Below are 13957 nucleotides of genomic sequence, written 5' to 3' on the forward strand. Positions count from 1 at the left end.
TTTTCCGATAATCAGGAAGTATATGAATATTACGCGGAATTGAAAGAATACATGAAATTGAAAATATATATCTTTGCCATTGAACCTACGAAAATCTAATTTAATTTTTAACCCAAAATTGAGTATACATTAACAAAATACCATGTGTTACATGCATTTTGCTCATAAATGACAATATCGTTTTATTTTTCTTACAAACCTTCTCGTTATATTTATCCATTCCGTCCAGCACAAATCAGTTCAGCTTCACTCGTTCGTTCGCAAACAGTTCGCCCACAAACACTTCGTTCCCAACAAGTCCATCCTCAATCAGTTCTTTCTCATACAGTTCACTCGCAAACAGTTCGCTCTTAAACCGTTCTTTGAAAAAGAACAACCATTCGTTCACTCTTTTCGATGATTCGATGATTTCTTCGGAATCAAGAGATGAATTCGCAAAGTTGTGATGGAGGCCGTACATCGCTCCTGTTCCTTCATCAAACGGGAGCTTCGCCGAATCGTTTTCAAGAGTTCACTATTGTCATTAGATAGCGTTAGAAGACTTACACTATTTCCGTCCGTCCGATATATGTGAGGGCATACCACTGGAGAATTCTATGGAATTTGTCAACCTAAAGAAATATCAGTTCGCCGCAGCAAAGTTTCGAATGTTTTGTTACCTTTTATTTTTCGATATAATTTGCATTTTTGATATTTAAATATTAAACATTATTTAACAAATTTTCCCCCATACTCTCTGTCTCTCTTATTTCTTTATCTCTCTGTCGACTTTTTTACCTTATGTTGCATCATTATCTATTTAACTGGTCTATCAACTTCTAATTCATAATCCCACTTTATCCCTACTATATTTTCCCTAATCCCCAATTCATTTTTCGTCGGATTTTTGTTTTGTTTGAATTACCCCTCTCTTAGTCTATGTTTTTTTTTTTCTAAATTCAGGTTCGGTTTTGCATTCTCCATTACTGACTTCGACATCCGTCGTCGACGTCATCGCATCTCCGCCTTATTTGTTTCGTTCTATAATTTAATTTTTTTTTCTGGTAATTGAACTAATTTCCCTTCCTCCCAGTTCTCTCAACGTTCGGTCGATCGCACGCGTTTTGTCTTATTCTTTTTCCTCTTACTAGTTTAAATATGCATGCCTGCGTGTGTATGGCTGTATGTATGCGTGTAATGGTTGTATAAATATGATTTTGCTTCTTGTTTGACGGATAGAATTTCATTTATATTAGACTTATTTTGTTTTCTTCTCTTTTCCCTCATGCTGTTGTTTACAGCCCTTCAGCTCTAAGAGACGAATGGCGGACGCGTACTTCTTCTGTTCAACTACTGATGTTGCTGCTGCTGGTTGTTGGGTGCGTGTGAAAGTGTGTAAGGAGGAAGCGAACTGAATCAACATGTTCAAAGGTTCATAGTAGGCGATGAAATTTGGGGGTCATAAAGGCTGCTATTTTTTCATTGAAGGTTTTGTTTTCAATTTTTTTTGCCATGTAGAGGTGCGCTAACAACAAACAAGCTGTGCCGAATTGTGATGCGTTGCGAATGCTGGTGGTGGGGGTGATGATGTGAACTGTGCCAAAGGGGGTAGGATGTGATGAGTAACGGAGCAAAACAAAAGGTTTGGTGATTTTCTTGCTTTTTTTTTCTATTGTGTTGTATTTTAAAAGATTTCTTTAAACGGTAACTGTTTAAGGTTTATGGTTAGTTGATAATTTTTTGTTGTTGCTCACTTATAAATAGCTTGTCTATTCACATTACCTTTTTTCTATGAATATTTTCTCTCTTCTGGTATGCTAAAAATTTGTTTTTTACAATTATTTTTTTTCAACCGTTTTTTATTTATTCGTTATATAAACAACGTTTTATTTCTCATTCCTAAAAACATTTTCGCTCTATCTATTCATGTACTTTTTTTTTGTTTTAATTAATTCTCTATATTCATTTTAATGAGAAAAAACAACATGAAAGGGATGACAGGAAGAGTCTTAATCGTGTTTGTTACCATTCTTTCTTTTTCTTTGCTGAAATGGTGCAATTTTCTTTTGTTAAATATATTTATTTATATATTTATACTATGAATCTGAGTGTATACCACCAGATGTTCTGTTTCTCCAGAGGAAAACGCTGCGAACTTGTTAAGATTGTTGTAGTAGAAAACTAGTGTCTGTGTGGTGAGAAATTATTTTCTTTTCTTTTTAACTATCAACATTGTGTGTGTTTGAGTGTGAAAGATAAGTTTGACTATGATTTGATTGAACCTATTCCGCATCCCGCAAGGGAATGAGAGCGGGAGCATCTAAGTATTGTCTATCTTTAACAACGGGCTTTCTTTTGCGTAATATGCTTTGAAGGGAAATAAATAGGTGAAAGTGAGATGGATAATCTTTGCAAATAGTTTGAACATCGGATTTTTGTTGCTTTCGGCTCTAATTCCGTTTGCAATTCGTGTCGTTTTCGAAATCATTTCCGCCTCTCCTCGCGCCCTTATAAATATAAATAGTCACAAGAGTTTTTGTTTGTTTGTTTTGTTCTTATAAAGAGGGGATACAAAGAGTTGAAGTTTTTTTTTCTTGTTTGTTTATTGAATGATTTTTTCCTTTGCCTGTTACGCTATAAAAATACTTTTTTATCCTTCTGCAAATGCAGTTTTACTTGTTATTTAATTTGATTTTATTCGCTATATTTTTGTCGTGATATTTCTTTTTATTCATTCCTTGCTTTTGTCTTGTTTTAATTGTAATGCAATACCTACACTCCCGTAAATATATTTATGTTTTGCATATGAGGAATTCAGCAACGCACACGTTTTTGTGCTCTGCTTCACGCTTTGAATTCATCTTGGTTTATTTCAGTGATAAGGATGCAAAGACAGAGCGGACTGGGAGAGCTTTTGGACGAAATACATGAATGTGTACCAATTTGCTGCTCAACGGACTCTCCTTTCCTAGTCTTCAAACGCACTTTGTTGCCTTTTATTCTATTTAGATTTCCTTATTTTTGTTTTGCTTAGAGAGTGTGCAGTTCAACTTATAAAATGTCCTAAAGTTTTTGTTTGTTTTAAATTGTTACGCATGCATTTAGTATGTAAGTTGACCGTTTTCAATGTACGAATTGGATTTATTTTTCTTCTTTTGTTCATCTACACGTATTAAAGGTACTTTAAAACTCGCGATAATGCTGAAATGACGACGGAACGAAATCAGAAGCCTGGTCGAAATCGAAATGGTTCCTGGCTGGTTTGATTGAGGACCTCAAACGCGGGGTATGTATTAAAAAAACCAGACGTGTGTAGATGATACCCTATATGTATGTATTCTTACCCTATGGTGTGTACTTTTTATAATCCAACAATTAACAGCAATAGAATTGTCTACCATCACAACTTTTATTTTCTCATTTGAATATAAACAACTTTCACTACTACGGTTTCACTGTGTCTGCGGGTTTGTGTAGGTTTTTGCGTACTTGTGTACTTTAAGAGCTATAGATATAGCTAATTTCGGATGGAAACACGAGCTGAACTTACCGATCCGGAGGGGTTTGATACCCCCTCGATGAGCTCTTCTTGTTCAGGGTCTTTCTTTTAACGTCTACAAAACTAGTTAGTAGTGGGATGGGTGGATGTGGATTAACAAAGCGTGCGGTTGTGGAACGCCATCAGAAAACTATCCAAACCATGGTAACTCAAAAAGGTAGGAGTCAAGAAATCGCCAGGGAAACGGAGTCCGTCTAGTTTTGTGAGTTTCCAATCCTCGATCTTCTCTTTTTTTTTGTTGCCCTTTAATGTCGGTAATTGTTGTACTATCTGTGTTGCAAATAGGCTTCCGCGACGACGCGGTAACGATTCCTCACTTCGTTTTAAATACGTGAATGCGCCCATTTTTTTTTCGTCTGAGTTTCTATAATTTAATTTTCTGTCGTTTCAGCTACTGGCTCATCGTATGCGTGTGTGTGTATTCATTCGTGTGTAACCTGCTCTTCATACCTCGAAACAAGCGTAACAATAGCAACAACCGAAGGAAACGACAATAGAAAGCCAAGCGTGACATGAAATAACATGAATGAATGATTGATCAAACATACAAACTAAAATAACTGCAAATTCGATTGGCTCGTATTTTCATTTTTTTTTTGTAGCATAATCGTTTAGTTTACTCTTTAATAGTCATTTTGTTAAATCCCGTATGTTTTCCATTTTATTCCACTTGTTTTCCGTCTCAAATCTGTTGTATAATGTGACATTTAGCTAACCGACTTTACTCCGCCTGTCCTTTCGCGCTATTTGCCTCTCCCCTTCGTATCACTAGTGATTTATGTTTTTTTAAATTTAATTTATCTTGCGTTAACTGAACTAGTTGCTAATCTGTAAAAGATAATTGGCTATAAATATTATGGGATGATCTGCTGTTTAACTACGGGATTGAGAGAAGTGTGTGTGTATGTATGTGTGTGTGTGTGTAGAGAACTAACGACAGCAAAATTCGGAAAGGGATTTGACGCGTTCGCGTCCGCTTGACTGCCAACATCGTGTCCAAAGAATTGTCTCGTCCAAGGCGCTTATATCAATGTATAACAGTTGAAACAACATCATCACTTCAATAAGAAGGGGATTACGGTTTGCGGAGCGGGGGTTGTTTGTTTTGTTATTGCTAGTATACGCCATTTTTGCATTTTCACATGCGAGGAGTAGTGGATGAACTGGATGAGAATGAAATTCTACAAAATCATCCCTTCTTTTTCATATAAATTCGCGAAAGCCGAACATAGTAGGCATCGTTCGAATAAGCATCGTAGTAGTTTGTAGAGAGCCGCTGGCAGCGTTCTGATGATTTTCCTGTTCTTCCGACCGAGTAGAGATTTTCACCAGAGCTGTTTGTAAACAATACCGACAGCAATTCCAATATGGCTTAAGTGCATTTCATATGATTGTTTCACCTGGATATAGACGCCTTGGTCTCACATCCTTGCTGTTATGTGATGATTCTTCAGGGGTACCGTTTGTCAAAATTCTCTGCTTTCATTTCTCGTTGCTTGTTCAGTAGTGCTTACAATTGGAATTTGAGAGTCCACGTTTGCCGGCCTGTAATCGCGAGACAGTAACCTAATGAAGCCTGGTCGGCTGATGACAGCCTGAAATATCAGGGGAATGGACCAGAAGTAAGAGGAAGCATCCGGTGAGTGTGAAGTGAAGTTGAATTTACTGCATGTACAGTTGTGTTCAAAACAATAGCAACGCCTGACATTATCATCAACGTTTAGATATTGTTTGCAGCAATACAATTTCGTTCAGTGTATAATTTATTTAAAAAGCTTTTTAGTTGCGTTCTTTTTGCGCTGTTCAACATGATGGCAGCTGAGAACTTTTTGTATCAAAGTTTATTTTCGTTCGTTTTTTTTTCGCAAGTTTTGCCATTTCGTGGAAATGTATTTTGCTCGAATTGCAGAAAATGAGTGGCGACTAGGATTGGACGATCTTGAATCGATATTTGGAAAATCGATCTTTTCTTCTCCGATTTTCGATTTTTTGGATCGATTCTTCATACCCAAAAAAATCGCGAAAATCGATCTTTGTTATTCGATCTTTCCGATCTTTTTGATCATATAAAAATTGTTGCAAATTTGTTTTTCAGTGAACATTCATTTTAATCTCACCAAAAACCACTTGACAAATTATAAAATCCCTTTCAATGTGTTTAAATTAGTGGTCGTAAATTTAGGAGAAGCAGTTTTGTAAGTTTGTGCATTACAAAACAAGTGGTTACAAGTTATATTTAGACCATCACATTCACTAGGCTGACAGTGAAAATTATGACGAAATTAGATCAGGTCCAGCGTTTTTTTTCCTAGAACTGGGACTAGTACCGAGATTTCGATTAAATGCCATGCTTAGATTTTATGGGATTATTGTAAGTGGACCTTTGAAAAATGTCAGTTGTTAGATTTCTAGTATAATTTTCAATTATGTTTTTCAATTAAATAATTCCATTACGATACAAGATGAAATATGTATCCCATATTTAACGAAAACACAACACTTGTGTAGAATAAGTAAATGAATTGAATAAAAGACATTCGATTTTTCAAAGATCGAGTTTTTGGTACCGATTCAATCAGTGAATCGATCCCTACTCCGTTTAGAAAATCGGTCCATCAAGATCGATCTTTTTCTAGAGATCGCCCAATCCTAGTGGCGACTCTGAGAACGGACGCACATCCGAAAGAATTGATCGAAACATCGTAAAGATGCCACGGACTAATCCAATCTTGTTTTCCAACATCGAAAATGAACTGGCCTTTGCTGTGAACACTGACACCGTCAGATGACGATTGGCGGAAGGCAAACTATTCACGATCCTTGGAAGAAACCATTGTTGACAGCACATATTGTTTTAAATCGCCTCGAGTTTGCTAAAATGCATATAGATTGATCGAAACAAAAATGGCGCTTTAGTTTTAACATTTCTTTGATAAAAAATCCGCCGGCCAGAACGGGGATTGAATCTGGATCCCGACATGATGGTGTGTGACGCTCGGCCACTTGGCCATGAAAGCACGCAACCATATGCCATAATTATGAAATAAATTTTTACATTGGAAATTTGAATCTTCATGGATGTTTTATTACCTTAGCTGTACAGGACTTGATAATTCCAAGAAGAAACTTCGGTTATCCTAGCAAGCGGATGATACGCGGTGCGGATTATCCGTGAATGGCCGTTCCATAGGCCTTCCCGAAATTTGTCAGTGATTGGTTGGCTCGTGCTTTTTGTCCATGGCTTTCACACTAACTAGCCACTGGTGTAGGGGAAGACGGGGTAAAACCGTCCCCCTAAGAAATCCAATTTTCATGTAAACGTCCTTCAGGTTTTCCACTATTTGTTGTACTACATATCATTGATTATCTAATAATCTACTACTAACTGTTGATTGTACAACTTTTTTGCGTTTTTCATTAATTTGTGAAATGATAAAAAATTGCTTTTTATTTCGCTGGCGGGGTAAGAAGGACCTCCCGCGGGGTAAAACGGACCATGACGGGGTGAGACGGAGCGATACTATTTTCAAACAATTTAGTCTAGTAAAAATAACAGGAACAGCGTTGTCTAAGGTACTAAATGTTTAGGGTTGTTCATAAATTACACACAAACTTTTGAAAAAGCCATCAATATTCCACGTGCAGAGTTTTGCAAATATTCGTGGACAATTTACCAAATTATCGAAATCTATAAGGACGATCATTCGACCACTTCCTTATGTACTTTCAGGGCATTTGTGTGTAAAGAGACGAGCAAAAATATGGTATTTTATTTGATATGAAAATCATTCAATATCATGACGTATGGCGTTTTTACCCCGTCGAAAGTGGACCGTTTTCCCCCCAGAGCACCTTTTGCATTATTTTGCACTTTTCACGCATTTTATATAACATTTTACATACCTTTCAATGCAGAAAGAACTGGAACAATCTACTGAAGGATTGGGACACTGACAATTAACTGAATTCAAAGCTTTTGCTGGAAAAATCCTTACTTTGGTTGCCTTGAAAATTAGATCGCTTGCAACCGCAATGGACGAAAACTTTGTTTTGTTTACAATTTTGATATTTCGTGCTCTCAAGTTTTGCCAAGTATTTCGAAACGACAAAAAAAGGCTAATCATGCTTTTTGCGTATTTCCGATTCTCGCATATTTGCCAAAAAAAACTGAGGATTTCTTATAAAACTAGAAGTGGTTCGTCTTACCCCGTCTTCCCCTACACGATCCAACAAATAGATAGTTCAATGATTCCCGTTTTGACAGATCATAGGTCTTATGTTGAAATTTCAATTCTTTGTTGCGTTATCCGCCATTCTAGTTATGCGCGGTGACCTTGCCACTCAACTTCGCGGGTTAATCGGGGTTCCTCTGTACTTTGGATCACGATGGGCGTCTACAAGAAGGCGTTGCGTGTGTGTTGGTGTGTGTATCTTTCGTTGTTCGTAGTGATGTGTTTTGTTGGGATTGCTGTTTTGTGACACGCAAAACGGAAAAGCGTGTGTCACAGAATTGACAGTTTCGTGTGATGATATTGTGGTGTGTCGTTTGTGTTCCTGTTTATGTGTGTGTGTGTGTGTGTGTGTGTGTGTTTGTGTTCATGTTTTACAAGGTTCTAAATTTCGCTTTTAAAAACTAGTACTAGTTAAATGTTACAAGGTTACAACGTCTTTTTGGTTTTTTAACATTAACAGATTGTTGCATTTAAACATAAAAACAGATTAAAGGTATTATAGACTTTGCACATGCTCCTTTCTTTGTCTAATAGTGACTTTAGGACTAAACAAAAGTATTATATACGGAAAATAACCGACTCGCTGGCGTCAGTGAAAACGTATATACATGTGGATATATACAACGTATATCTCACGATTAAAAAACTGGATAAATAAACGTGAGAGGGGGTGGAGAATTTTCAATTCGTCTGGCTCAAGATAAAAATAAAGAAAAATGTTTCTCTGTTTTCATCTTCAAAAATACCACCGCCTAAACCAAACATCAACTAACCTGGTTAAATTTTCCTTTTTGTTGTTCGTCCCTCCATCGCATTTACCAACGCGACAGCCTTTAAATACCCTAATATATGACTTGTGTATTAACGTTTTATATATGCACATATGCTAGCTTATCCTTACTCAACAGCGTTGAAAGTTCTCCTATATGAATGTGTATGTGTGTAGTATGTGTGTATGTATATGTTTCTCTGTGTGTATGTGTGTGTGTCTCGCGCTAACAATCAACAAAACGAAAATCGGTCCTCGTTGCTAGTCCTCTCATCTTCGCGAGGGGGCGAGCGTTCGAATGGCAAATCCATATATTTTACACAGTGCACTTTTCCCAGCAATAATAATATTAATAGTTATAATAGTAAATCCTACCCGCAAGAGAGTTGACAGAAATCATCGGCGCTATCAGCGCAACAAAAATAATTGCTAAATCTAGGAAAAAAAAGGCCTGGCCCAGTATGTGTATGTGTGGTTTTTTTTGCTCCGTAATGCGTAAACATAATATATCTATATAAAATATATGAATATGTATATATAAAAAAAATTAAAACATCTCTCCTTAAAATTATACAATGAAACGGAACTAAATTTGTGGACAAAAAATAATTTGCAAAATAAAATCTCTACCGAAACACGAAGCAATATGAAACACGATGAACTGCGAATGAATATTGTGTGTGTTAGTGTGTGTTCACACGCACTGTGTGTATGTCTGTCTGTCTGCGTGACTGTGTGACTATGGTATATGATTTCAACAAACAATGGTTACTAGTACGGTTTGCTTCTCCTTCTCTTGCTATCTCTGTCAGCTTATCTATCATATATTGTTTTTTATCTTCTGTTTCACGCATTAGAAGAGGTTCCTAACTTCTTGCCTCTCACTCTCTCTTTATCCTATGCTCTGGATTAAAAATCTCCCTCTTTCTCATCGCACTTTGCTTGTTTGTTTGTTTTGCTTAATCTTCAGTTACCTACTAAAATAACAATTACATTAATAGAATTATTATACGTCCGTTCTCGCTTCCCTTAGGGGATTCATTACCTAAACCGTGTGTGTGTGTGTTTCGTTTGCTTCTCCATCTTCTAGTTGTTAGCATCCCGCATTGATTTACAATTGAAGTGTAATGCTTTACACGTGTATTTTGCTGGGACTGCCGGCTGTGTATATGTATGTATGTATGTATGTGTATGTGTGTGTATAGATGATGTAGATCAATCAATGGCTTTGTTCTTTTGTTTTTTGCTTGCTTGCATGCTGGCTTTGCTGCTGTGTTTACTGCGTAACAGCGGCCGCGCTGGCACCGGCGGTTTTACCAGCACTCGCCGTGCTCGTTTGACAGCAGGCCCGCTTCGCTTCCTCCTCCTGGATGCGCTGCTCGATCAGATACTGGGCGACGTTGATCGCGTTCGGGCCGCCGGTGATGGTGACAATGCGGTTGCGGGTGCCTGGCGCGAAGATACCCTTCTTCGAGATCTGGATGTTGGCACCGGACAGGTGCTGGATTTCGACCAAGCTGCGACCGGCGGGACCTGTGTGTGGAAAATTAGGTGAGTGGTTGTTTATTTTAATTTTTTTCTCTTAAATTTATGTAGTTCCGTTGCTGTTTTAAACTAAGTCTACTTCTACAGCCCAGTGGCTATCCATTACCGGGTTAGTAAAGCGCGGTTTGTCGCGAGTTATCCTTCTATTATACATTTCTGAAATGAACTGCCAATGGATATCTATTGGAATTAAGGTTTACAATAACATCGGCGCAGCGCGCGTTGGCTGTCATTTCGGGAAAATTTAGGTTGAACACAGACAAAAAGAACTGGTTTAAGAAGAATAATGTAAAATTAAAATACCACTCTGAACGTAAGAAAACACTAGGCGATACTCCCGCGTGATTTTGCAATGACAAACCACCTCGGGGGCTCAGTAATAGGACGTGAATGAGATAAACCGCACACAGCGGGACGGCCCTTCAAATTAAATATAAATTTCTGAATAATTCGAGAACTATTCAAACAAATGGAGCCAAAGGGCCTGGCCGGGTAAGGGAGTAAAAAGTGCCCCCAAAGCAAATCACCAGTGGTATGGTAAATATTGTATAGGGTATTAAATAAGAAATTTTGGAGGTTTATTTGAACCTCTATGTGGTTTAACATAGGACCTATAGTGAAAAACGTACTTTTTTGTTTATTCCACGCCATCCTCAAAAGCTTCTGGATAAATATTTGAAAAAAACTGAATGTGAATCTTACTACGGTGTATCAAAAAAAAAAATTGTCAAAAAAACATTTTATCAAAAATTGAAGTATCACCCGTATCACGTATCACGTAAGTATCACCGCACCACGCTAGATATGGGGTGCAGACTAGGGGGGCGTTGCTGATTAACGGTCAGCTGCATCCCAATAGGAAGTTTCCCGTGTCGGGCACACGTACCGAGCATTGAAGACTGCAACATCCCAACTATGAGAACACTTGTAATACTAACCTCGAGCCAACCGCGAGTAATCGGTTACATATTACTAACATAGTTGTAAGACAAAAATTGTCAAAATATTGGACTCCCGGCCCCGTCAGGCTAACGCCACATGTGCCTTAATAAAAAATATATTTTGGGGAAAAAAAAAAATTGAAGTACATACTAAAAATATTGAAATCTCGAAAACAATTTTTTTTTGGATTTAGAGATTCAGTACTACTCTAATTCATATTTAAATGTGTTCCTACGACTTTTCTAGATATGTGTGAATTTTTTTTCAGTGTTGCGCTGTACAAAAAATATTTTTTTATATTTCCCAAGAGTCTGGCTGGGTAAGGGAGTAAAAAGTGCCCCCAAACCAACGAAAAGGTGCATTTTTCAACCATAGATCCTATGGTGTACCATATAAGGACTCAAACATATGGTACTGCTGTCAAAATGTTTTATTTAGTACCCTATACAATATATTTCATACAGCTGGTGATTTGGTTTGGGGGCACTTTTTACTCCATTGCCCTGCCAGACCCTTGGAAAATATATAAAAATATTTTTTGTACCGCGCAGCACTGAAAAAAACTGAAAAAAACCACACATATCTAGAAAAGTCGTAGGAACACATTTAAATATGAATTAGAGTAGTATTGGATCTCCAAATCCAAAAATTTTTTTTCGAGATTTCAATATTTTTTTTAGTACTTCAATTTTTGATATATTTTTTTTAATATTATTTCCCGATACACCGTAGTAAGATGCACATTCAGTATTTTTTCAAATTTTTATCTCGAAGCTTCTGAGGATGGCGTGAAATAAACGAAAAAGTATGTTTTTCACCATAGATCCTATGTTAAATCACATAGGGGTTCGAATAAACCGCCAAAATTTCTCCTTTAATATCTTATACAATATTTGCCATACAGCTGGTCATTTGCTTTGGGGGCCCTTTTTACTCCCTCAACCGGCCAGGCCCTTTGGCATGTGAGGGTTTTTTGGGTACGAGAAATGTTTCCATGACGGTTCGACATACCTCTCTCCTCTGAAGGGAGAGGCTCCCATACAAACAAAACCCAAAAACTCTCGAGAATTAATAGAGCAAATGGAACCAACGTTTGAATGAGTGGATTTTAGAGTACAAGAAATGTTTCTATGATGGTTGCTCCCACCTCTGGAAGATCTGGAAGAGGGAGAGGGGATGTCATATATAAATCGGAAGCTCTGTAGGAAAATGGGGAAATTTGGAAAATTGAATTCCCATATATTCTACAATCACATCGTGATGAGCATTGTTAGTCCATTTGATGTTTGCGCTAACGAAATCGATCTTTCTTCGAATGTGGAAATGGAGTGGAAGTGGAAATGGAAAAACTTAAAGGAAACAGAAAACAAAAGAAATCGTCCGATTTGAGCTGTTTTTTTAAAATATTTTCTGTATCAAACATGTATTCCATGTAACGCAAAAACATGTTATTAGCAAGTGATTGAAGAATCTTGAACGAGAATTGTGTCTGAAAATAATTTTATATATATATATATATATATATATATATATATATATATATATATATATATATATATATATATATATATATATATATATATATATATATAATAGCTGACTCGACAAACTAATCAAGCCAAACCTTTACCTTTACTATTTTCTTTTACTCTAAGTTTGCTAGTACTTCTACCAAAACTCGTCATAATAATATCAAACTATTTTCAGACACAATTCTCGTTCAAGGTTTTACAATTACTTGCAAATAACATGTTCCTCCGTTACATGCAATACATGTTTGATACTGAGAATGTTATAAAATGAAGGCATCTCAAATCGGATGATTCATTCCTCGAGCTTTGCGGTTAGGGGAGATGGTGGTAAGACGGACATGTTAAGGAAAACTCCAATTGTATCTCATGTTTTCCAAAACTTAAAAGCAGTTTCTTACAGTTCAATATACTGGTTTTCGAAATAATTGACCGAATGTTTTATAAAAATGTGTTTTTTCATGTTTTTTACTGAAATTAAAACAAGCCGAAAAGTAGAACATTTTTATCGATGCGGGTGGTGGGGGTAATATGGACAGGTCAATAATATACGAAGCGTAGAAGTTTATCGCTCGCGAGAGGAATAATTTCGCTCTCTCTCAGTGTTTGTGAGTCCAGTAACTGAAGTAGAACAAAAAGAGAAAGCGATATAAAAAAGAGCTCAATATTATTCCCTTCACTTTCCATCATGCATTGGATGTGATTTTGGATGTGACTGTCCATTTCAACCCAACCAGTGCAATTATTTCAATAATTTGAATTTACCACATGCGAAAGAATTTACTTTTCCGTACATACCTAATATCGCATCTCTGTCAACTCACAAACAGAAATATAACAATCAGCGAATTCAATTTTGCAATTAAACCACTCAAAATGCTTAATATCGAAGCCACAAAAATTACATCCACACGCGGAATCATGTTTGATTTTCGGTTTTTGTTTCCCTATTTCACTTTTGATCAGTATTCATTGTCATAGGATGGTTTAAATATTATAGAATAGCATGTAGAAGGGTTTCTCATCAACAGAAATTTGAAATTCATAATGCAACTATACAAATCAACCACCTGTCCATCATACCCCCACTGTCCGTCTTACCCGCGGTTTCCCTACCATTCACCATGGCGATATGGCTCTATATCATGTGTATATTAAATTTAAAGTATACTATTAAATTTAAACAATTTCCATGCGTTGAATTTAAAGCGACGAAACTTTTTCTTGAAGCTAATAGGTGCCTTGTTGAAATGTGTTTGAATTGGGTATTTTAATTCGAACTTTAAAAGGAACGGTGTTGACAACAAAACATTTCAACTTAGTTTCGGTGCGCGTCTATTCGTCCGGGCACAGTTTTGCACAAAAGGAGTAAGAGTTCAACTGGGTGCAAAAACAAAAGTTG

General features: G+C 36.8%; 1 protein-coding gene across 5 annotated transcripts in view; it reads right to left on the reverse strand.

The window, feature by feature from the left end:
* Positions 1 to 637: 637 nt before the first annotated feature.
* Positions 638 to 13957, reverse strand: part of LOC129763156 (RNA-binding protein Pasilla) — a 151096-nt gene continuing 137776 nt past the window's right edge. For 4 of the 5 annotated variants that reach the window (XM_055761961.1, XM_055761960.1, XM_055761959.1 and 1 more), the window contains one exon: positions 638 to 10072. In XM_055761961.1, the coding sequence (XP_055617936.1) occupies positions 9816 to 10072 (257 nt within the window). In that variant the 3' untranslated portion in view covers positions 638 to 9815. The remainder of the gene's footprint in view (positions 10073 to 13957) is intronic. The other variant, XR_008740811.1, reaches the window with a different exon arrangement.

The sequence above is a fragment of the Toxorhynchites rutilus genome, chromosome 1 (genome assembly GCF_029784135.1).
Source record: "Toxorhynchites rutilus septentrionalis strain SRP chromosome 1, ASM2978413v1, whole genome shotgun sequence".
NCBI lineage: Eukaryota > Metazoa > Arthropoda > Insecta > Diptera > Culicidae > Toxorhynchites > Toxorhynchites rutilus.